The sequence below is a fragment of the Vulpes vulpes genome, chromosome 14 (genome assembly GCF_048418805.1).
Source record: "Vulpes vulpes isolate BD-2025 chromosome 14, VulVul3, whole genome shotgun sequence".
NCBI lineage: Eukaryota > Metazoa > Chordata > Mammalia > Carnivora > Canidae > Vulpes > Vulpes vulpes.
The window spans coordinates 118,969,132-118,991,616 of record NC_132793.1 but is presented as its reverse complement, the minus strand read 5'-3'; the positions used below and the strand labels follow the sequence as shown (position 1 = coordinate 118,991,616).

At 48.1% G+C, this 22,485-nt stretch overlaps 1 protein-coding gene across 5 annotated transcripts in view; it reads left to right on the top strand.

The window, feature by feature from the left end:
• Positions 1-22,485, top strand: part of EVC2 (EvC ciliary complex subunit 2) — a 127,500-nt gene that overhangs the window by 68,029 nt on the left and 36,986 nt on the right. For all 5 annotated transcript variants that reach the window (XM_072737794.1, XM_072737796.1, XM_072737795.1 and 2 more), the window contains exons 10-14: positions 2,224-2,548; positions 10,057-10,296; positions 12,449-12,624; positions 14,906-15,065; positions 17,826-18,280. In XM_072737794.1, the coding sequence (XP_072593895.1) occupies positions 2,224-2,548; positions 10,057-10,296; positions 12,449-12,624; positions 14,906-15,065; positions 17,826-18,280 (1,356 nt within the window). The remainder of the gene's footprint in view (positions 1-2,223; positions 2,549-10,056; positions 10,297-12,448; positions 12,625-14,905; positions 15,066-17,825; positions 18,281-22,485) is intronic.

The following is a 22,485-nucleotide window of genomic DNA, read 5'->3' as shown; positions in this document are numbered from 1 at the left end:
CCTCTGGCCTTTCTCCTGTGCTCACTCACTCTCTGTTTTTTCAAACAAACAAATAAATAATCTTTTAAAAAATACATAAAATGCTCAAGCAAACATTAAGAGAGTAAAACAAGTTTGCTAACTAGTGACAGTTTTTGAGGTTGAGTACCAAGTACATTGGGAGTCATATTCTCTCATTTTTAAAAAGTTCTATTTAAAGTCAATTAACATGTCGGTGGGTGGGGAGATGGGGTAACTGGGTGATGGGCTTTAAGGAGGGCATGTGATGTAATGAGCGCTGGATGTTACATGCTATTGATGCATCACTGACCTCTACGTCTGAGACTTCTCTTTACTTTTTTTTCTCTCTACTTTTATTTTTTATTTTTTTAAATATTTTATTTATTTATTAGAGACAGACAGAGAGAGAGAGGCAAAGGGAGAAGCAGGCTCCATGCAGGGAGCCCGACGTGGGACTCAATTCCGGGTCTCCAGGATCACGCCCTGGGCCGAAGGCGGCACTAAACCGCTGAGCCACCGGGGCTGCCCATCTATCTACTTTTAAATAGTTGACAATCTCTATAATGTTTTCTTAATATCCGTATATTTTTTCAATTAGATGCCACTTTCTCCTATCAAATTATCAAAGATTTTTAAGCATGGCAGAGGGAGGGGTGATATAAGGATCCTACTGCTTTGCTGGGGGAGTTTTCCTGGAAAGCAGTTTGGCAGGCTGTTCTAGAAGGCCTAGAAATGTTGCTAACATTTGATCCAGTGACTTCATTTGTGGATATTGTACTGAGCATATCATTGTGAATATCAGAAACTCTTTACAAAGATACTGCAGAATTATTTTAGGTTTTGAGTTTTGCAAGTAACCCAAATATGCAACACTAGAAAAATGGTTTAAATGAATCATGATACATCACAAGGCAAACCATTTTGCAACCACTGTAAAGGAAACCTTTACAGGGTTTTTTGGAAATTATTTATTTATTTATTTGAGAGAGAAAGAGTGCGTGCACACAAGCAGAGGGGAGGGACAGAGGGAGAGGGAGAAGCAGACTCCCCGCTGAGCAGGGAACCCAACATGGGGCTCGATCTCATAACCCTGAGATCATAACCTGAGCTGACGGCAGATGCTTAACCAACTGAGCCAGCCAGGAGCCCGACCTTTACAGTTTTTAAACACTCCCTGAAGATGCCTGTCACCCTGCTAATTGAAAAGAAAAGGACAAAATTGTCCTTGCATCTGTGTAAGTGGTGTGCATCTGTGGAAAAGTAGAGACATAGAGAAACAAGACGGAAGCAAATACAACCAAATGCCTTCATTGGTTCTGTTGAAATGTTGGCCTTACAATGAATGAAATCTTGTTCTCTTTGTCTTTATTTTCTAGATTAAAAAAAAAACCATGAACATAAATTAATTTTTTCTGTACCTCATTTTATAGCTATATAGAGGTGTAATTAGCATACTATAAAATTCACTCATCTGAAGAGTATATATAGTCTGGTACATTATTGTAAGTGTATAGGTGTGCAACCACCATCACAATCAAGTTCTGGAACCTGGTACCCTATAAAGCATCTCATTGATATTTCTTGAGTACATTTTATTTTTAGAGCAGTTTCAGATTTACAGAAAAACTGAGAAGCTAGTGTGGAGAGGTCTCATGTGCCCTGTACTCAGTTTCCCCTGTTGTTCACGCTATATAACGATGGCACACTTATTACAATCAGTGAACCAGTGTTGGTACATAATGATTAATCAAACCCCATCCTTCATTCAGATTTTCCTGGTTTTTCTAATGTCCTTTTTGTGTTCCAGGATCCCATCCAGGATACCATATTATGTTTAGTTGTTATATCGACAAGTTACTTTTTAACCAGAAAGAAGTAAAAATAAATTTTAGTTTAAAATCCTCCAAATATACTAACTATCCATTTTCCCTTGGCCTCCTCATCATCACTGTTACTTGTTGACAAAGACCAGGCCTTATATTAGTTAAATTTCTTACAGTTTCCAGCATGACACTCTGCAAATGGACTGATGAAGAATCTTCTGATTTAGTTGCTGGTTGTCAATAACTGGCTGGAGCAGGAGGGAGGGAAGAAGAGGAGGAGGGAAGAGGGAAAAAGAAAGCCTTTACCTACAAATAATGTAAAACCACAGATCTCTGAGTGACCTTCAGTTTCTGCTGTGACTTCATGTAGAGGAATACTCTTGGCTTTTGTGTCTCCCAGGCTGGAGATTGCAACCCTGAATCGGGCAGACTCAGACTTGGAGGCTTGTCGAACCCAAATCAGCAGAGACATCATTGCCCTTCTGCTGAAGAACCTGTCCAGCTCTGGCCACCTCTCCCCTCAGGTAGAGAGGAAGATGAGTGCTGTTTTCAAAAAGCAGTTTCTCTTGCTGGAGAAAGAAATACAAGAGGAGTATGATCGGAAGATGGTGGCCTTGACGGCTGAATGTGACCTGGAAATGAGAAAGAAGACAGAAAGCCAGTATCAGAGGGAGATGGTGGCAATGGAGGAAGCAGAAGAGTTGCTGAAACGTGTCAGTGAGAGGGTAAGGCAGCTTCAAAAGGAGGGCTTGCCTCTCTGCTTTCTCTCAGGGATTCATCATTTATCTATCCAGCTCCCCATCCTTCCACCCATCATCACCACCGATCTATCCATCTACCCACAGACGACCCTTCCATCCACCTGTCCCTCTATCCATCCATCCATCCATCCATCCATCCACCCATCCACCCATCTACCTATACTCTTTCATCTACTTTTCCATCTACAGTCACCCACCCACCACCCTTCCATCCACCTGTCCATCCATCCATCCATCCATCCACCCATCTACCAACACTCTTCCATCTACTTGTCCATCTACAGTCCATCCATTTCCCACCCACCACCTTTCCATTATCTGTCCATCTATACATCTATCCATCCGTCTACCACTCTTCCACCCACCTGCCTATCTAGCCATCCACCTGTCCATTCACCCACCCGTTCACCCATCTACCTAGCCATCCACTCACCCACCACTCTTCCATCTACATCTATCCATCCATCTACCTACCACTCTTCCATCCACCCATCTATCTATTCATTCACCTGTCCACTCACCCACACATCTAACCATCCACTCATCCACCACTCTTCCATCCACCTGTCCATCTACACATCCATCATCCATGTACCACTCCTCTATCCATTCACTCATCCATCTGCCTACCCACCACTCTTCTGTCCATCATACATCCACCCATCTATCTATCCATCCATCCATCCATCCACATACCACCCTTCCATATACTTGTCCATCCATCTACAGTCCATCCATCCATCCATCCATCCAGAATTTACTTAGAAAGCATTTATTTATCACTTATTGTCTCTAGGTCACTGGGCTAGGCAGTGAAGCACAGAGGAAATGAGACATGGTTCTTGGGTTCAAGAAGTTTTTAATCAAGGATCTTCACATATAGAAGATGTGACCTCATTCAACTATTTTAGAATAAAGATATGTTCACAGTGCTGTGGGACATCATGGGAAGAGTAGAAAAGGCTTCATTCGTGGAAGAGTGCACCCACAGAGAGCCTGGCTCAGGGAGGTTGTGATATCAATGTGTGTGTGTGTGTGTGTGTGTGTGTGTGTGTGTGTGTGTGTCCATCCATCTGGGCTGCACTGTGGTAGATTGAGGAGCCCTCCAGCACCAGCTCCCATCAAACAAACCTGGGCTCCCAGTCCAGTATATTCCAGTTCTTCTGAAAGCTGTGATTAGCCCGACTGACCCACAAGGCTGAGGGTGCCCCCTTTCAGCTGGCTAGGAGAGGTAGTGCAAGAAAAGCAGCCGTGGGACGTGGGCTGCACCAGGCTCAGCGTACAGTGCTCGGCTCTGAGAGTTCTGATCCCACAGCCTTCCCAGAGCTGACCTCTGTTTACCAGAGATCAATTCTCAGTTTTCTAAGAGATGTGTCAGTTTCTGTCTTGAGGGAATTGCGCCAGAGTGTTTTCCTGAGTATTTCAAATCAAGCCTGATTTCTGTCTTCCTCTGTGAGCGAGCTGGCTTGTCCAGTCCCTCTCGCTTGAGCCCACATTTTCTGGTCTGGAAATCTGTCATCCTGGGGAGCTTAATACCTGTTCAGGAACATCCATTCCCCAGATTACTGACCACACGCAGAGTTCTCCTGGCAGTGGACACACAGGGCTGACAGCTCGGGGCTCTTGGGTGGTCATCTGCCATCAGCCCACATGCACACTGGGCAGTGACAAAAAGAGGCAAGATTCATGCTGTCTCGGCCCCATCTGCTCCCTTGCATCTGGTCCCCCTCACCTTAACATGCATCTCTCATGTTGGAGGAGGCTAGTGTTCTTGACTCCCATGTGCATTTCTGTGGCTGTTGTAACAAATGACCACAGATTTAGTGGCTTAAAGCAACAGATTTTTATTCTTTTATAATTCTGGGGGCCAGAAGTCCTAAATCAAGGTGTCAACTGGGCATACCCCCTCCAAAGTCTCTAGGGGAGGGCCCTTTCTTGTCTTTTCCAGCTCCTGCTGGCTTCAGGCATTCCTTGGCCTGTGGCTGCATCACTCTGGTCTTGACTTCTTGTCTTCACATGGCCATCCTCCATTCTAGGACCATCATCTCTTTTGTCTCTTATAAGGACACTTATCTTTAGAGTTAGGGCCCACCCAAATAATCCAGGGTGATCTCATAAGATCTTTAACTAATTACATCCACCAGGATCCTCATTCTAAAAAGAGGCATGTTGGCAGGCTCTGGGTTAGGATGTGGTTATGTCTCTCGAGGTGGGGGGCACTCTTCCCCCACCAGAGTTCTGCCGTCCAATGCCACTCTCTGGTCTCCATCTGTGACTATCCTGGTCTACACAGAGTCTCCCTGAGCCAGCACTTCAGAAACTGTGCTGAGTTCACTGTGCAGTGATTCAGCCCCTAAACCATCTCATGCTCTTTCTTTCCCTTCTCCTTAATTTGTTATATGTTTGGTTCCTATGAACACAGTGCATGCTTGGAAAGCACTAGAAAATAGGAGTCAGCAACCTAGACCTATGAACCTGAACTGATCCATGGGTCCAGAATGGTTTTTAGATTTTTAAAGGATTGTAAAAAATAAAAACAAAAACTAAAAAAGTAGAAAAATATGTGACAGCAAACCTTAGGTGGCCTGCAAACCTTAAAATATTTATCTGTCCCTCTGCAGAAAAAATTGTCAGCTCTAGCTCCAAAGCATAGAAAGAAAAATATTGAAAAAATAATCAGTGGAAAAAAAAATAATCAGTGGAACCAGTCACCAACCAAGGCAGACAGACATTCATCTGGTCTGTTTTTTGAGTTCCTACTATGCACCTGCCTCTGGAGATACAGTGATGCTGAGTGGCTCCCACTTTTGTCCTTGGGTTTCAGCACACATTTTGACCTTTTGCTTTATACATGTTTTAAAAACAAAGTCAAGTGTGTGTATGCGGTTCAGAGAATTGGATATCTTGCTCGTTCTCACTTAATATCATAGTATAAATATTCTGATTGTATTGAGGACTCTCACGCATCACACACATACAGGCGTTGTTCTAAGCACATCACGCAGACCTTCTCATCCAACCTTCACACCACCTTGGTGAGGTGGGAATTGATAGGATCCCACTTTTATAGCTGAGGAAGCAGATTCTCAGTGGGTCCCCTGCCCAAAGACACAGGGGGTCCAAAACGTGGACCCAGACAGCACGCACTGACCCCACACCTCCCTACCCACGTGGTGCAATGACATGTCATACACCCTTGCTGCTGTGGGCCAGGTTAACCCATCCTGCCGAGCTTCTACCTTTAGCTACTGAAAGGCTGCCCAGAACAATATAGTTTTAAGTATTTCCTCAGTGTTGGCACAGGTAGTTAGGGCCTTGAGAAGGGATGCTGGGATACAGTGCTCCTGCTTCCTTCTGTACCTGCCCACACTCCCCAGTCTGCTAGCTTGCAGACTATTGAAGCCACTATCGCTCTGGGGCCCATGGGTCCCCCTGATCAGAGATCAGTCACCTACTTTGAGTCAATGTGCTTCCAAAAATAGCATCTGAACGGCAAAAGTCAATAGAGCTATATCTCTTCCAGCCCATGCAAGCCACTCCATCTTACAGAACTACCGATGACCTCATAACTTATCTGTATGTGTATCACTGTCATCTTTAAAATCCATGACAATATTTTGGACTCTTACTCTGCAAAGCATTGGTTTTTTTTAAAAAAAGAAAACTGAACAGAGTTGGGTTTTTTGAGTAGAAGTTAGGAATTCCAGTAATTAGAGACAAAATCCATTCACGTTTAAACATCTGTGTAGGGGATCCCTGGGTGGCTCAGCGGTTTAATGCCTGCTTTTGGCTCAGGGCGTGATCCTGGAGTCCTGGGAACGAGTCCCACATCAGGCTCCCTGCATGGAGCCTGCTTCTTCCTCTGCCTGTGTCTCTGCCTCTCTATCTCATGAATAAATAAGTAAAATCTTGAAAAAAACCAAAAACATCTGTGTAATCTCTTACTTTTTTTTTTTTTTTTTTTTTTAAGATTTTGGATATTTATTCATGAGAGACACACAGAGAGGCAGAGACACAGGCAGAGGAGAAGCAGGCTCCCTGTGAGGATCCCAATGCGGGACTCCACCCCAGGACCCCAGGATCACGCCCTGAGCCAAAGGCAGATGCTCAACCACTGAGCCACCCAGGCGCCCCTCACATCAGCATCTTAAAGGCAAAGATTCCCTAAGTGCATTGTACCCATCTCTGATGGATTTGTTTCCGTAAAACATTTTTACAATTTGCCCATCTTGCTAAACCAAGTGCGGGCAGGGAGTATAATTTAATACAGACATGATTTTCTGTCACGATTTCACATTTTTGATGGTGCAGAGTCAACATTATGAATGGCACTTGCTCTGGAGCCTGGCCCAGACCTGCAATTCTCAAACCAGAATTGAAGTGCTGTCTTCCATGGGTCCATGTTCCGCACCCCCCAGTTTTCTCCACAGGGCAAGTTCCTTTTTAGGGGGTGCTTAAAACCATGGGATAAACATACCTCATTTCCCTTGCAGAGTAAGTCCATTGTGGTGGAAAGTTCAGTGTGAAGTTGGAGTGGGTGACCATGACTCTAACATACCTTTAAAAGTGCACATTTGTTGCCAATGAATAAAATACAAAACTTCATATAAAAATGTAGACTTCCAGCTTCTCATGAAACATGGGGAGATGTGCTGCACTATGTTTATGTTCCTGCAGAACACCCCCCTTTGGTGGCTGAGTGGTGGCTGGCCCTATAGGCAGGCCTTCTTCTCCATTTCACCCCACTCCCCACCACTCCCTAGTGCCTCTCATACCAGGGCACTTCACTCACTTCCATCCCTGAGCTGCCCTGCCCAGCGGGCCCTTGGTAGGGAACACCCCTGCTCTACGGTGTAGCCTTCTCATCTGTGCCCCTGGAGGATTGAACTAAGCCAGGAGGATTGAACATGTTTCTGCAGGTCTCTGGACCCCTCAAGAGGCCAGTGTAGATGGAAGTGTGGGGGGATCCCATCATAGATTCATTTTAGGGAGTGTTTCACTATGACACAAGTATTTCATTGCCTCATGCCTTATTCTTCAGAAATGTAATTCTGAACAAGGACAGATAACTTTATTTTGGGAGTTCCCTGTGTGCGCATGAGCTTTTTGTCCCGGCTATGAGAATCTATATGGATTTCATCCCATCTTTTATTTCTATTAATTAAAATAGATGGAGGTTTGAGGCTTGTCAAATTCCATACTGTCAGAAAGAAGGTCACTTAGATGAATGAATCAGCCTAACTGGGCACCAGCTCCACCCCCGGCAGCCGAACATTCCTGCGGTCCCCAAGTCAGGGGCCCGGAACCCACCTGGCTGCGAGTGAACTGCATTCAGTAATTTCAGATAAAAGCTGTGAGCAACCACTTCTCTCCAGAAGAGTGACTCACAAGTCTGGTCCAGGCCTTTTTATAAAATCAGCTTTTAAAAAACACTGTGTTGTTTTCTGGTGACTGAGGTAATCCATAGATGTTGAGGGGTGGCCCCTGGGGATGTGACCAGGAGGAAATCCTTGTCTTGGGTGCTGTGGCCGCTGCTCTCCCCAAATGTGAGGCTGCGCTGCACCCCAAGGGCAGGGACTGTGATGTGTTGGCTGCTGGGCTTTTGCCGGGCGGGGGGGCTATAAAAGTAACAGTCTTTTTTCTGGGCCAGAATCTGGACAAATTGAAATGTAAAACAAAGGAGCCGGAAAGTTGGAAATTCATATGTCGCCTTTCTAGAGCTTTTGCGAGTGATTGGAGGTGGAGGTGGTAGGTTGCACTTGGCGATCTGGGGCACTGACAACACTGAGCATCAGTGGGTGTGTGGTGCTCTGGTCCCTCATTAGCTGGAGGAGGTACAGCCCTCTCCTTTGCCTTTCCTGGGTCCCCACTTAGCCTACACAGCCACCAGCCTATGCCTTCCTGCCACCAAGACCTCAGCTTCTATAGGCATCCCTTCTCTGTAGACTCTTCACAGGAGGAGGCTCATTTTTTCAAGGCTGGCAGGAGAGGGTGTCTGTGGTCAGGAAGGAAGGTCCAGGTCCTCCTTGAGTCAGACCCGCCCAGGATCATTTCCCCTCCAGTTAACAAAGTTAACTGATTAGGTACCTCAATTCCATCATCAAGACCTCTTCACGGTTGCTGTGAAATAACCAGATCATGGGCAACAGACCTGTCACATTCAGACTTTATGGCCACACTCAAGGAGGGAAGATTTATATGATGTGTGGATCACAGGCCAGGAATCTAGGGGCAGTCTTGGAATTAATTCTGCCTCCCCAGGTGGAAGTAATTACACTCCCCTCCTGGGTCACGAGAAGAGTCTTCTGCGCCAATGGGAACTCGGTGCACGTGTCTCCTCCTTCCTGCCTTCATGCTGAGCGCATGAAGTGCAGGCACCCAGTAGCCATTTCTTAACTACTCTGTGTCCTTTCTTACTCAAATCATCTCAACTTTGGCCTGATTGCTGGTATTTTTCTCTTCAACTAAGTTAAGAGCAAAAGATGTTGGAAATAAGCAGGAGAGTGTAACAGCACAATCCATTATTGTTTCCATTTTGCAGGCTATTTTCAGGCAGTTTGATTTGCAAATTTCCATCCCTGTGAATTTTCTGGTTTGAGACTGCTCTGGAAAACATTAACAGGGAAGGACAGGTTGCAACAGTATCTCCCAGAGTTTAGCAGCTTTATTATTGCCAGCTTGGGACATGTGTGTGCCTGTGTGCATGTGTGTGTGTTCCATGTGAGTACACATCAATATGCTTGCATGTTCTGTGTGTGGTGTTATGCATATGTGTATACACTGTGCAATGCGTATATTACTGTGTGTATATGTGTGTGCACATGTGTGCATGCATGTGTATGCACTGTTGCTGTGTGCATGTGTATTTGCTGTGTGCACGTGGTGTATGCACTGTTGTGTTGCTGTGTGCATGTGTGTGTATGTACTGTTGTATGCATATGTGCACATGTTCATGCATGAGTGTGCATGTGCATATGTGTGCATGCACCATGTTGCTGTGTGCTTTTGTATTTGCTGTGTGTATTACATGTATATATATGCACATGTGTGCATGTATACAGTGTGCATGTATATATGCACTGTGTTGCTGTGTGCATTGAGCGTATGTGTGTGCATGTATGTGTATGCACTGTGGTGGTGCTATGTGCATGTGCATCTGTGCACATGCATATGTGTGCATGTACACATGTGCATGTGTATATGCTCTGTGTTGCTCTGTGTGGGTATGTGGATGTTCATTTGTGTGCATGTGCACATGGATGTATATGCATGTGCACATGTGTGCATGCACTATGTTGCTGTGTGCATGTGCAAGTGTGTGCATGCACATGTGCATGTATGCCTGTGCACACGTGTGTATGCACTGTGTTGCTGTGTGCATGTATGCATGTGTGTGCACATGTATGCGTGTGTGTGCACTTGCATATGCCCTGGGTGTACCATCTCTCATGTACCACCTCCTCTTCCTGCAGTCTGCTGTGGAGTGTAGTGGCCTCCTGAGGACCCTCCACGGCCTGGAGCAGGTGCATTTGAGGCGATCTCTGGCTCTGCAACAGGAAGAAGACTTTGCCAAGGCACACAGGCAGCTGGCCATCTTCCAGAGAAATGAACTGCACAATATCTTCTTTACCCAGATAAAAAGTGCTGTTTGCCAAGGGGAACTGAAGCCAGAAGCTGCTAAAGTGCTGCTGCAGGATTACTCTGACATCCAGGTGAGGCCTCAGATCAGGCCGGCGGCAGCGGGAACCTAACTTTCCTGGGTGGTGCCAGTGAGTTCTCCTCTCCTGGAGTCAGTTCTCTCTTCCTCTCGTTGTGGACCTGTGAGCTAAACACCTTTTCCTTCTGCCCTTGAAGTATGAAGTGTGAAGCACAGTCCTGGGATTCAAGCCCACTTGGATTTGAGTTCCAGTTCCCCCAGATGTCAGCTCTGTGAATGTAGGCAAACTGCCTGCCTTCCTGCAGCCCCAGGTTCCTCTCCTGTAGAATGGGTATAATAGAGCTGAGGCAAGGAAAGCCTGTGTTTGGCACGATATACCTTTAATACACATAGCAATGAAAAATACGTATGTGTGTGTGTGTGTGTGTGTGTGCATCAGCATATCCCTGGGGTGGGCATCTGCATATGGATATGCCCCGGTGACTCTGTGTATGTTCTTGTGTGTCAGCCCAAGTGTGAAGATTATCAATCCAAATGGAATAAATGTCATTAATGACAGCCAAAAGTTTATCCAAGGCCATCACCATTGCTGTGGGATTTCTCAGCCCTGCATGGGGTACTTTATACGCACATGTGCACACCCAGAGTGAAATTGCTGGTGTGCAGACCTGCAGCAGACCTCTGATCCTGGCACAGGCCTGGTGGGTGAGGGCTGTGAGGAGCAGGGCGGTGCCAGAGGAGACAAAGCAACCATCCCCAAAAGCCTCTTGCACATGAGCCTTCCAGGGTGAGAGCGCAACTCTCGGGGCACCCCGAGCATGAAGAGGACAAGCCAGCCTTTCCCTTTTGCTCTAGGTTTTTCCTACTCAAACCTCAGTGAGAGTGAATAGAGTAAGAATCCTAATCTATCCCTAGTTAGGCATCCACACCTCAAGGTATCACGTAGGTATTGATGGATTTTGCAGTCAGTTTTTTCTCCTCATGATGGGCAGTGGCTGGCTCTCAACACCAGGCATGCGAGCTAGGAAGAACGCGGATTGTTAGTAATAATGGAGTCAAGAATGAGACTTCCGTGGGTGATAATGGTAGCCCGGCACAGGTGTCTTGGACTCTAGCTGCTGGAGTATTAGAAGATGTCAGCTGTGAGTCTCCTTATGTCATGGGCGCCAAGTCGGCCAGCAGTTCACATGGACTGTTTCGTGGAGAATACAAGTATTGCCTCAGTGTTCCTGTTTTATGGTTTCTGTTGCCAGTGAGTCAGGGACACACCATCATTCAGCCACATCTGACTGACCATTCCGCCTTTCACTGTCTAGACAGGGCACATTCCCAGGTGTCAAGAACTGGAGGTATCACAGCTTTGGAGAGAAAACTCTCTGTGGCATCACCTGTATCTTGTTGAACAGAGCATTGATCTGCTTTGTGACCCATTGCAGGGTCGGTATTCTCATGGATGAGAGAAGACAGCAGAGCCAGTTAGTGGGATAATGCCACTTGGGCTAATGTTTTATTTACTGCTGCTCTAATTATTATGCCCCTGGTTACAGCTGCACTTTGGAGCAGCTTACTATGATGTTAGCCACAGGTCCTGGAATTAGATTACTGATTTCAAATCCCTGCTCGGCCATCTACCAGCAGTGCAATGTGGACTCAGTTTCCTCATCTGTGAAATGGGGATAACAGTACTGTCTCTCTAGATTAAGTTAAATAAGGTGAGAAACACTCTGAGCCCAGTGCCAGGCCCAGAGAATACACCCAGGGTAAGGTAAGTTATTACTGTCTTGTGTTTGGTTGGGTTTTGTCATCTTGTCGTCTGTCCCTTCCACAAGTGTGAAAGTTCTGGGGGTCAGGGCTGATGGCTGATTTATCCCAGAATGTCACCACCTGTGCTGGTGCTATGTTTTAAGAACCCCATGGGCAAAGGCTGAGCAGCTGCGTGAGGTTTGCATCCCCTTTCCTAGGGCAGTAAAGTTGTTTGAACAACTCCTCACTCTCTAGGTCTAGAATCCACTTTTCCAAGCTCTCATTTCTTATTAGTATATAATTTTCTTCTAAGCTTTTGTTAAGGGTAGGCCTGTTTGGGTGCTAATCCTCGTGCTTCTGTGCCTATGTGTTTTCTTTAGGAAGGAAATGTATTATTTTATATGTCTAAAAAGAATATTCTCTAAATTTTAATTAGGCATATTTTCTTGATTTTTTTTAAACAGGAGAAATTAGAAGAGCTGATGGATTTTTTCCAGGCTAGTAAGAGATACCATCTAAGTAAAAGGTTTGGCCACAGGGAGTACTTGGTTCAGAACATGCAATCATCAGAGATCCGTGTACAAGGCCTTCTGAGTGCCGCTGATGCTCAGCTGACCCTGTTCATCCAGAAACATGAGAGGTAAGACCCAAAAGCCATCCCCGATGGTGTACATGAACCACCTTGCCCCACTGTCCTCATCAGAGACCATCTATTACCATTCTGTCAGTGAGTGCCTGGTCACTCCTTACTTTCTCCTTAAGAAGAATTCTCTAGGGGCGCCTGGGTGGCTCAGTTAGTTAAGCGTCTGCCTTCAGCTCAGGTCATGATCAGGGGGGAGTCTGCTTCTCCCTCTCCCTCTGCTGCTCCCCCTGCTTTTGCTCGCTCACTCTCTCTCTCTGTCAAATAAGTAAAATCTTTCCTAAAAAAAGAAGAATTCTCTAGTTGTAAGCACCCTTTGCGTTTGCAGAATCTTAAAAACATACGTAATAGTTGAGACAGCCATCCATTGAACCTTCCATGTGTCCATCATTCAACCTCAGTGGCCAATCCTGATGTCACTCGACATGCTCACCCGGAGTTATTTTAAAGCAAATAGCCAGCGTTTCACTGAGAGATCAGTGGTGAGGCTTAGGTGAGCTGTGTAATGAGAGAGCCCGCTTCTCCTTGAGCTTGGCCACTCTGCTGGCTCTTGCATTCACCTTGGGAGTGAAGCCTAAATACACCGACTCTTGACTTGCATTGTCCATGGTTTTTCTCTGCAGCCCCAGGGTACCACGTGGGTGGTGGTGATGCAGGTTGGCATCAGGGCAGCCTCCGCCCCTCTAAGACATTTCTTCCCAGATTGTCTTGGAGGCACTTAATAGCAGACAATGACATTTATTCTTTTCAGTTATGAGAAGCTCTTAAATAAATAGATGCATGACTCCAACGTTGTCTTTCCCAGGACAGTCTGTGGTTTTGTGAGTTGATTGTGCTACCTTGGTAATTTTATTAGGACTCTGCGGCTCTCTTGCCCTATTTAATGAGGATTCTATGAGGTGCAAATTATGTGAACGCTTGCTACCCAAAGATGCTAATGAATTTGTCACTGCAGTTGCTTTGACATTCCTGATTAATTTTCACTCAAGTGAAAGAAACAGTTCCTTGACTTGAATTGAAGCACCCGACAGCTGGTTGTACTGTTGTGAGCAGTTACCAGGGATGTGTGGTTTACTTCTCATTTTTAAATTCTATTTTTAAAAGTTAGTACAGGGATACCTGGGGGCTCAGTCGGTTAAGCATCCGACTCTTGATTTTGGCCCAAATTGTGATCTTGGGGCTGTGAGATCAAGCCCTATGTCAGGCTCTGTGCTCAGCTCAGAATCTGCTTGAGATTCTCTCCCTTTCCCCCTCAGACCCCCCCCCCCGCCCCTCTACCCACCCATGTGCTCGCTCTCTCTCAAATAAATACTTTAAAAAATCAAATAAATTAGGAGTTGGCACAGACTTATATTTCTAAAGCGCATATCCACCATTCATTCATTTACTTATTCATTCCTTCAAGAAGCTTCCGCGGACATTTACTCTGTGCCGAGCAGGGAGCCCACCCAGCCCCTCAATGCAGACAGACTGGGAATAGCAGTGGTAATCGTGGTAATACCAGACTGTGTCAGTCAGGATTGTCCAGAAAAACAACCAAAAAGGTAGAGAGGAGGGATTGGCACAGGTAATTACAGAGGCTGAGGACTCCCACCACCTGCCATGTGCATAATAGAGACTCTGGGAAGCCAGCAGTATTGTTCGGTCTCAGGCCAAAGGCTTGAGAACCAGGGGATCCCAGTCCGAGAGCAGGAGAAGGTGAGATGAGACAAGAAAAAGGAAAACCTTTTGTTCTATTTGGGCCCCTACTGGATTGTCTGGTGCCTGGTCCCCACTGAGGAGGATGGTCTGCTTTACCGAATTCCCCTGATTCAAGTGCTCACCTCTCCTGGAAATACCCTCTCAGGCACACACACCAGACACAGTGTTTAATGTGGGTACCCTGTGGCTAGCCAGCTTAACGTGAGGGATGAACCCCACACAGTATTTCCTGCACTTACTTCTTGGATTTTGACGGATTTTGACAAGCCCGTCACCAGGAATTCCAAACCCATCTCCTCTTGGCAAGCCACACCTGGAGCGCCACTTTTTCCCAAAACTCTTGCCCAGTCTGCCCAAACAGGCAGCTTCGGACAGTCTTTCTGTGCATGTCTGGAGTGGCGCCGACACCCCCACTTACTGTGTTCTGGGAACGTCTTAGCTGCCCGTTCTGCTCCTGCTCCTTCAGGGGAAAGACTTTCTGACCAGACCAAAGGAATAGAGAGCTGAATGTCCAGCCACAGCAGCCATCAGGCTGAGGGAGGGTTTGGAGAGTGTGTCAACACCCCCATGTCTCTCCTAGAGCAGGGTACCTGGATGAAGAGCAGATGGAGGCGCTGCTGGAGCGCGCTCAGACGGAAGTTTTTTCCATCAAACAGAAGCTGGACAATGACTTAAAGCAGGAGAAGAAGAAGCTGCACCAAAAATTAATCCTTAAGAGAAGACGAGAGATGCTGCAAAAAGTATGTAAGCCATTGTACCATCAATGCTTTGGGTGATCATCCTGAGCTGCCACCAGGCGCCTGGCACCACTGGGACTCTCCCTGGGAGAGCTGGGATCCAGAGCGGTGCTGGGCAGGGTCACCCCAAGCCACATACGGAGAGTGACAGAGGTTGCTAGAACACACCCTCCAGAAGGTTCTGTGGGTCCTGTCTGGCCTCGGCAAAGCAGCAAGTGGTGGTGCGCTGGTCCTGTCTGTCTGCACTGGGAGCGAGGGGGAGGTGGGAGTGTAGAATGACCACAGGGGGAACCCTGATGCCCACAGAGGGCCTACTCATCCCTGTAGCCAGTGTCTCATTTATCCTTACGTTAACCTCATGAGGTCACTATTACTGTTTTCTCCTTTCTTTTTTTTGTTTTGTTGAAGACACTGAAGTTTAGAGAGATTATGTGTGTCAGTTCGAGTTGACTGGGGGCTTCCGAAGAACAGATTTATCTGCCATAGCTCAGGAAGCTGGAAGCCAGAGGTCAGGGTGCCAGCATGGTGGGCTCCGTGAGGACCCTCTTCTGGGCTGCAGACGGCCGGCTCCCTGCCATGTCCACACATGGTAGAAGGGGTGGGGGAGCTCTGTGGGGCCTCCTTTGTAAGGGCACTAATCCCATCTACAAGGGCTCCACTCTTATAACCCAGACACCCCCCCAAAGGCCCCACCTCCTGATGCCATCACATCAGGTGTTAGGTTTCAAGGTGTGAACCCTGGGAGGGATGCCAATATTCATATTGTGGTGTTAAGCAGTATGGCCATTGGCCAAATATCTAGGAAGTGGTAGACATGGGGTTGAGCCCAAGCCCATGTGACTTCAATCCCTAACCCCCTCTGCTATTTGCCCACCTTGGGAGAGGCTAGACCAACAGGGAGATATGAACATGCATGCTCATGGGCTCACTTCACCCATAAACTGAGTCCTGAAGAACCGATCTGCTCTGATGTGTAGGAGGCTGGGATGGGTGTCACAGGTGGTAGAGAGGCATCTTGTTTAAAGGGAAGTGCTCTTGTAAGAGTCTACTGCTGTGCTGGGTGACACCGAGGCCTTGACCAACTAGAACGGATGAGGGGGGCGGGGGCTGGAGGGAGCTGGTCCGAGGGGGCCCATCATGCCAGGCTGAAGGTTCAGTGGGGGACAGTAAAGGGTCTTCAGGAAGAGAGGGACACAATCAAATGTGGGATGTAGGAAGCCCATTTAGGAGCAGCCTGTGGGGTAGAGATGGAGGAGCCTGGAGGTGCAAACCCATGGGAGGCCCTAGTGCTTGGGGTGTGGGACCTGATCAGAGCGTCAACATGGCAGGACAGGTCCAGAGGATTTCTGAGGTGTATGCACTAATACTTCGTATTGTCTGGCCCCATTCCAGATGGAGGGAAAGGGATGCAGATTCACATTTTAATTTGATCCCTAGAAACTCTGCTTTTTATGATTAAGTTTTGATCCCAACATAAAGCCAGGATTCTCACCACCCAATCCTTGACCATCACCTTGTCCATCTCCCCCGGCTAAAGGATGACATCAGTGGGGCCCAAGGCCACCTTTCTCTCATGATCTGGCCTGATTCAAGGTTAGGATCTAGAAGGATGGGTGAACGGCAGAGACTCTAGCAGTCCTCTGTGAGTATCGTTTCTTGCTCCTGCTTCTGATCAGTCTGTGAGTAGCACAGATGTAGGATGTAGCTCCACAGAGGCGGAGGTTTCCGCCGTCTCCCTGGCACGGAGGACAACTGGTAGGTGCCTGATGAATGGTGCTAGAATGGTGACACTCTTTGGCCACCTGGACCATCCCATGTCCTCACAGAACAGAACAGAGACTGTCTGAAAATGCTATGATAAATACCAGCGCTATGGACATCTTTATGTGTGTCCGCATTTCCTCCTCTGCCTGTGTTCTCTCCCTATATCTTAACCTGCCTAGCCTGAGGTGTGACCTCCCTCTTGGGTCTCACGGGATCTCCTTCCTGAAAGGCCTCCTCTGACCTCCTCATTTAAATTGTCTGTCACAGATCTCAGGATGTTTTTTCCCCTTATAAGCTCATAAGCCCCAGGTCCTTGGTGCCCAGGACACAGAATGATTGCAGACATTCATTGACATGAACGCTGTACTGGGCCCTCCTCTCACAGCTACACACATGCTAAATGACTCATGCAATCCTCACAGCTCCTCTGTGGGGTAGATCCTATCATTGGCCCCGTTTTATGGATGAGGGTTAGATGTTCCTCATCTTGTCCACGGAGGAGCCAGGGCTGGAACCCAGTGGTCTGTTCTTGGGTTTTTCCTGCCCAATAAATGTGTGTTCAATACACATTCAACAAATGGAGCCCTCACTATATTTTGGGTTATTTTCTTTCTTTCTTTCTTTCTTTCTTTCTTTCTTTCTTTCTTTCTTTCTTTCTTTCTTTCGAGAGAAAGCAAGTGTGAGCAGACGGGGTGGGCAGAGGGAGAGAGAGCATCCCAAGCAGACTCCTCACTAAGCAGGAAGCCCAACATGGGACTGGAGCTCACGACCCTGAGATCATGACCTGAACCGAAATCAAGAGATGGTGCGCGCTCCACTGGCTGAGCCCCCCAGCAGCCCTATTTTGGGCTGCTTTCTTAAGGATAGTTTTCTAAGTGTGAGGTGGTTGGGAGAAGACCGCTAGCACTCTGCCTCCACCGCAGGTTTCCATGGGGTTTCCCAGAGGCCTGTGCATGCAGGGGCTGTCCCCACTGACATGTCCTCTCTGAAACCCCTCAGCACAAGGAACAGAGGAAGGAGCAGCTGTCCCTGGGGGAGGCCCTCCGAGCCGCCGAGGACGCCAGCCAGTACCTGGGCCAGTGGGGGCACCTGTTAGCGGAGCATGGCGCCGCACTGGAGGAGCTGCAGGAGCGTCTGGACCAGGCCGCCCTGGACGACCTCAGGACCCTGACCCTCTCACTGTCCGAGAAGGCCACGGAGGAGCTGCGGCGCCTGCAGAACTCGGGGATGACCCAGGAGTTGCTCAAGCGCAGTGTGCCCTGGCTCTTCCTGCAGCAGATCCTGGAAGAGCACAGCCGGGAGCTGGCAGCCCGGGCCCGGCAGCTAGAGGCTGAGGAGAGGGACAGGGACCAGGAAGGCGTCCAGAGCGTGCGGCAGAGACTGAAGGACGATGCTCTGGAGGTCTCCACAGAGGAGCAGGCCGAGCTGAGACGCTGGGAGCACCTGATCTTCACGTGAGCACCCTGCGTGTGCCCTAACTCTCCCCTACCTGCCCCGAGGGAGGGTCCTGGCCTTGCCTGTGGGGACAGCGGGAACTGCACCAGCGGAGGTTGATGTCAGTTCCTGAGCCCCATGAACTCGCAGCCCAGGGGAGGGGGCCACCTAGGGTCACTGTGAGCAGCCAGGGTGGGTGGGAGGCAGGCTTTGTAGCAAGAAGACAGGGAGGGGCCCTGGGTCCCACGGGAGGATGTGACTGGTGGGGAGCTGGGACCTGCTGCTCCTGTATCAGCAGAAACTGCATCTGGTCCCCACCAGCAGAAGTTCGGCTGATGAGGGGCCTTATCCCTGGGAGCAGAGTGGGGAGGAGAACTAGCAGTGAGGCCATTCCGAGCCCACGCAGCTGTCAGCACCGTGTGATGTTGGGCCATAGTGTGAGGCCTTACCCTTGCCCTCTCTTCACTGGCCCCTTCCCTCATTTACTGATCTGGTGCTTGGGTTCATTGTTTCTTTTTTGATTAGAGAACCATATAATGACATCTGTCTCTGAGCAGCATGTAGGGGCCACAGCTGGCTAACTGTCCTGGTGTTGTGACAAGAAAACATTGGATAAGTGGTACAGCTACTGTTTTTAATGACAGAGGGGTGGGGCATCTGGGTGGCTCAGTGGTTGAGCATCTGCCTTTGGCTCAGGACGTGATCCCAGGATCCTGGGATCAAGTCCCACATCAGGTTCCCTGAAGGGAGCCTGCTTCTCCCTCTGCCTGTGTCTCTCTGACTCTCTTTCTGTGTCTATCATGAATATACATAAATAAAATCTTAAAGAAAAAACGATAGAAGGGTGCTGTGGAAGCAGTGAGGCGCAGCTGAAGTCACATGCCAGAGCTCCACAGCCCTGCCCTTCCTGGCAGCATTCGTCAGCTCTTGTGTGGATGAGATTGGTGTGGCCCAAATGGGACACCTTTTGTGGTGTAACAGAGACCGACAAAGCTTTTGGCAGTCAGTTGAGGCTGGCTGATCAGATTGGAAGCTGAAGGAGCTCCAAACAGGGCTAGTATGGGGGCTCTAGGGAGGAGTGAGATGTGGCCAGTATTGACCAGAACGCCTAGATTTGAATCCCAGTGTCACTGCCAAGTGTCCGAGTATAGGAGAGTTACTTAACTTTTGAGCCTCATGTGTCTTGCTTTAAATGGCAGAACTAAATCATTTAGGGTGCTTCTAGCATCACGCCATACTATCAGGTTGGTGACAGGTGAATAAAATATTTTATAAGAAGGGGTCAGGGGGTAAGTGCTTCTAGTCTTGATTCAGTGGCTTGGTGATTCCATCAAGGAACCAGTCCTGACGGTCTTTCTGCTTCAGTATCCTCAGTGTGCCCCCTTGGTGTTTGGGCTCATCCCCTCATGGTTTTAGGATGGCTGCTGTGGCTCCAGGTATCACACTCATCATCTCTTTTTAACATCTGAGGCATCACCTCATCTGATACCATTGGTTGGGACTAAACCACAGGCCCCTGCATAAACTATTCACCAGCAAGGAGAATGAAGGACCATGACTGTCCAGACCAGAGGGCTGTACACTTTGTAAATGAAGTGCAGATAAGTGTAATCTCTGAGGGCTACAGGGTTTCTCTTGAAACTACTCAGCTCTGCCATGGTAGTGAGAAAGCAGCTATAGACGGTCTATAAACTAATGAACTTGACTGTGTTCCAATAAAACTTTATTAACAAAAACAGGCCGGGGACTGGATTTGGTCTGTAGGCCATAGTTTGCCAATTCCTGCCTTATACCAGTTGTGGCATCCCCCGGGACTGTGAGGGATGGTCCTGTCCCCAACATTGTCGGAGGGCAACCCTTCTACACAAGCACTGAGCTACTAGGAGTAAGGAAGTAGCTCTGGGTTAGGTCGTCGGTCATGTCTAACAAGATGCCACCTTCGCAGCATCGATGAGGGAGTGTATGAGTTAATATATTTAAATCTTTTAACATGACCCTTGATGTGGTTCGTAAGTAGTAGCTGCTGCCATCATTCCTGTGCTGGAGAGCTCAGATGATCAGAAGGAGAGCAGACACCTAAGGAGGTGATCATGACAAAGGAAGCATGGGCAGGTCACCGTACCGGGTACAGCGGAGGGTCCGGATCATTGCCGGGCTCCCAGGGACATACACTGTGTGTGTGCCAGCCACCGACCTGGTACTGGGAGCCAGAGATGAGCGGGCACAGGGCATTGGTGCTCTGCTGAAAGGGGGCAAGACCCAGGGAGGAGCAGCCTTGATAGGAGGTCCTGGTCCTTATCTGGGTGTGACATGGGGAGACCAGTGTGACTGGTGTGAAGGAATAAAGTTGAGAGCCATTGCCAGTAACGCAGGGGAAGTAACCAATAACCACCATCTACTCAGTCTGTTTATTTAGAGCAGCTAAGTCACTGTGTCCTTCTAAGGACACGGTTGTACCCCTTTGGCAATGGCAGAAAGCCTCTGCTCCCTTTCCCAAACAGACCTTCCAATCAGTATCCCTTAAAATTGCTTTTCCCTTCAACAAACCAACCAGCCAGCCAACCCAGAAATGTAAGCAAACAGACAGACCTGAACAAACCGTTCAAGCAAAGAAGCAAACAAAACAGAAGCCCATTTAGTATCCTGTTCTGAGTATAGACACCTTCACAGTTTAAGCTGAACCTTCGGCACAGCGTAATCCTGAACCAACCCAGAGCCCTGTTTCTTGGCACAGGTTGCATGGACAGGAGTGTGCAGGGGATGCTGTGGGACGGGGCAGGGGCAGCAGGAGGAGAGTGAGTCCTTTCCAGCCTATCCACCCAGCCGGTCCACCTCCCCTCTCTGCTGGGCCAGCACGCTGGGTGCCGGGCATCAGTGGTCCCTCCCACCTGCCCCCTTTGGGGACACCGGTGCCAGAGCCTCTTCCTGCCACACGCACCCTTCCTTGGCAGTGACCTCTGGTGGAATAGGAGCTGCCTGGCTTCAACCATTTCCTCTCCTCCTGCACAGGGCTCTTCCCCAGGATTGAGCTGGCCACCGGGGAGAACAGGTCCCCCTCTTTTTGCAGAGAAGGTGCCACCTCTGGGCTCTTTCTCATCTCTGTCTCTATGGCTCTGTCCTCGTTCACTTCCTGGTCTTTGTTACTGTTCGGTTTTCTTGAGCGCACAGGATGCATCTTCTCTCCGTAAAAATCAGATCCTTCATCACCACTTCTTATTCCCACGAATTGTTCTCAGCAGTAATGACTCGGCGCAACCCACATTGCACCAAAGTCTCTCTTTACACACTTTGGATTGCTTTGAAGCATGTGAATTAGACTTGACATTCCCATTACCAGATGGTCATTTTCTGCAACTCCATTTGGATCCGTTTTGCAAAGAATATTACCAGAGCTGCCGCTGATTTAGTCATTCACCGAGAAAAGAGAGCTCTCATCTTGCTATCAGAAAACTCTTTATGATTTTTCTAAGGGTTAAAGAGGCTCAGGCAACGATGCCCACGATGTGCATCTGCTCGTATACTTTGCTGATTTGAGATTCCAAAAGGTTGCAGCCTTTATTTTTGAGGCATTAGGTAAAAATGGCTTTTGCACAATAGTTTTGAAACACATTTTTAGAAGCTTTCCGACTTCAGGCAGGATGGAGTTGCTGTAAACCTGGTTGGGTAAAGTAGGAATTAATAAGGATGCATGTTTTTTGCTAGGGAAAGCATGTCTTTGAGATTCTTTCCTGAACTCCTGCCTAGATTTTAAACTCCTTGGGGGCTAAGACCCTGCCCATCTCCTGTGTTTCTGGCTTATCTGGTTGCCTGCCCAGCAGAAGATTGAGGCCAGACCACACAGGGCCCATCGGCTTGAAGATGGGCAGGAAGGATGACTCAGTCATTTCAGAGTGGCTCTCATGGGATTCCCCGTACCCGCAAACACAGGGGCAGTGGTTCTCCAAGAGGTCAAGTACAAAGGAGCAGCTGCTGTTTGCTGAGGTTCTTTTAAAAAATATTGGTGGACCCCACATAGTGAGAAACCCAAGATGGGGTGTCAGGACATGGGCCTGGGGCCTTCAGACCATGTCTAGCTGGAGGTCCGAGTCAGCTGGAAGGTTCTATTCTATTTCCAGGGAAGAACATTCTAGCTCAGCTCCAGTCCCACACTCCCATGTTGAGATTTGGGCATGGCAGGGCTGGCCATGGTCTCCCATGGTCTTCCTGCAGGTATGTCTGCATTTAA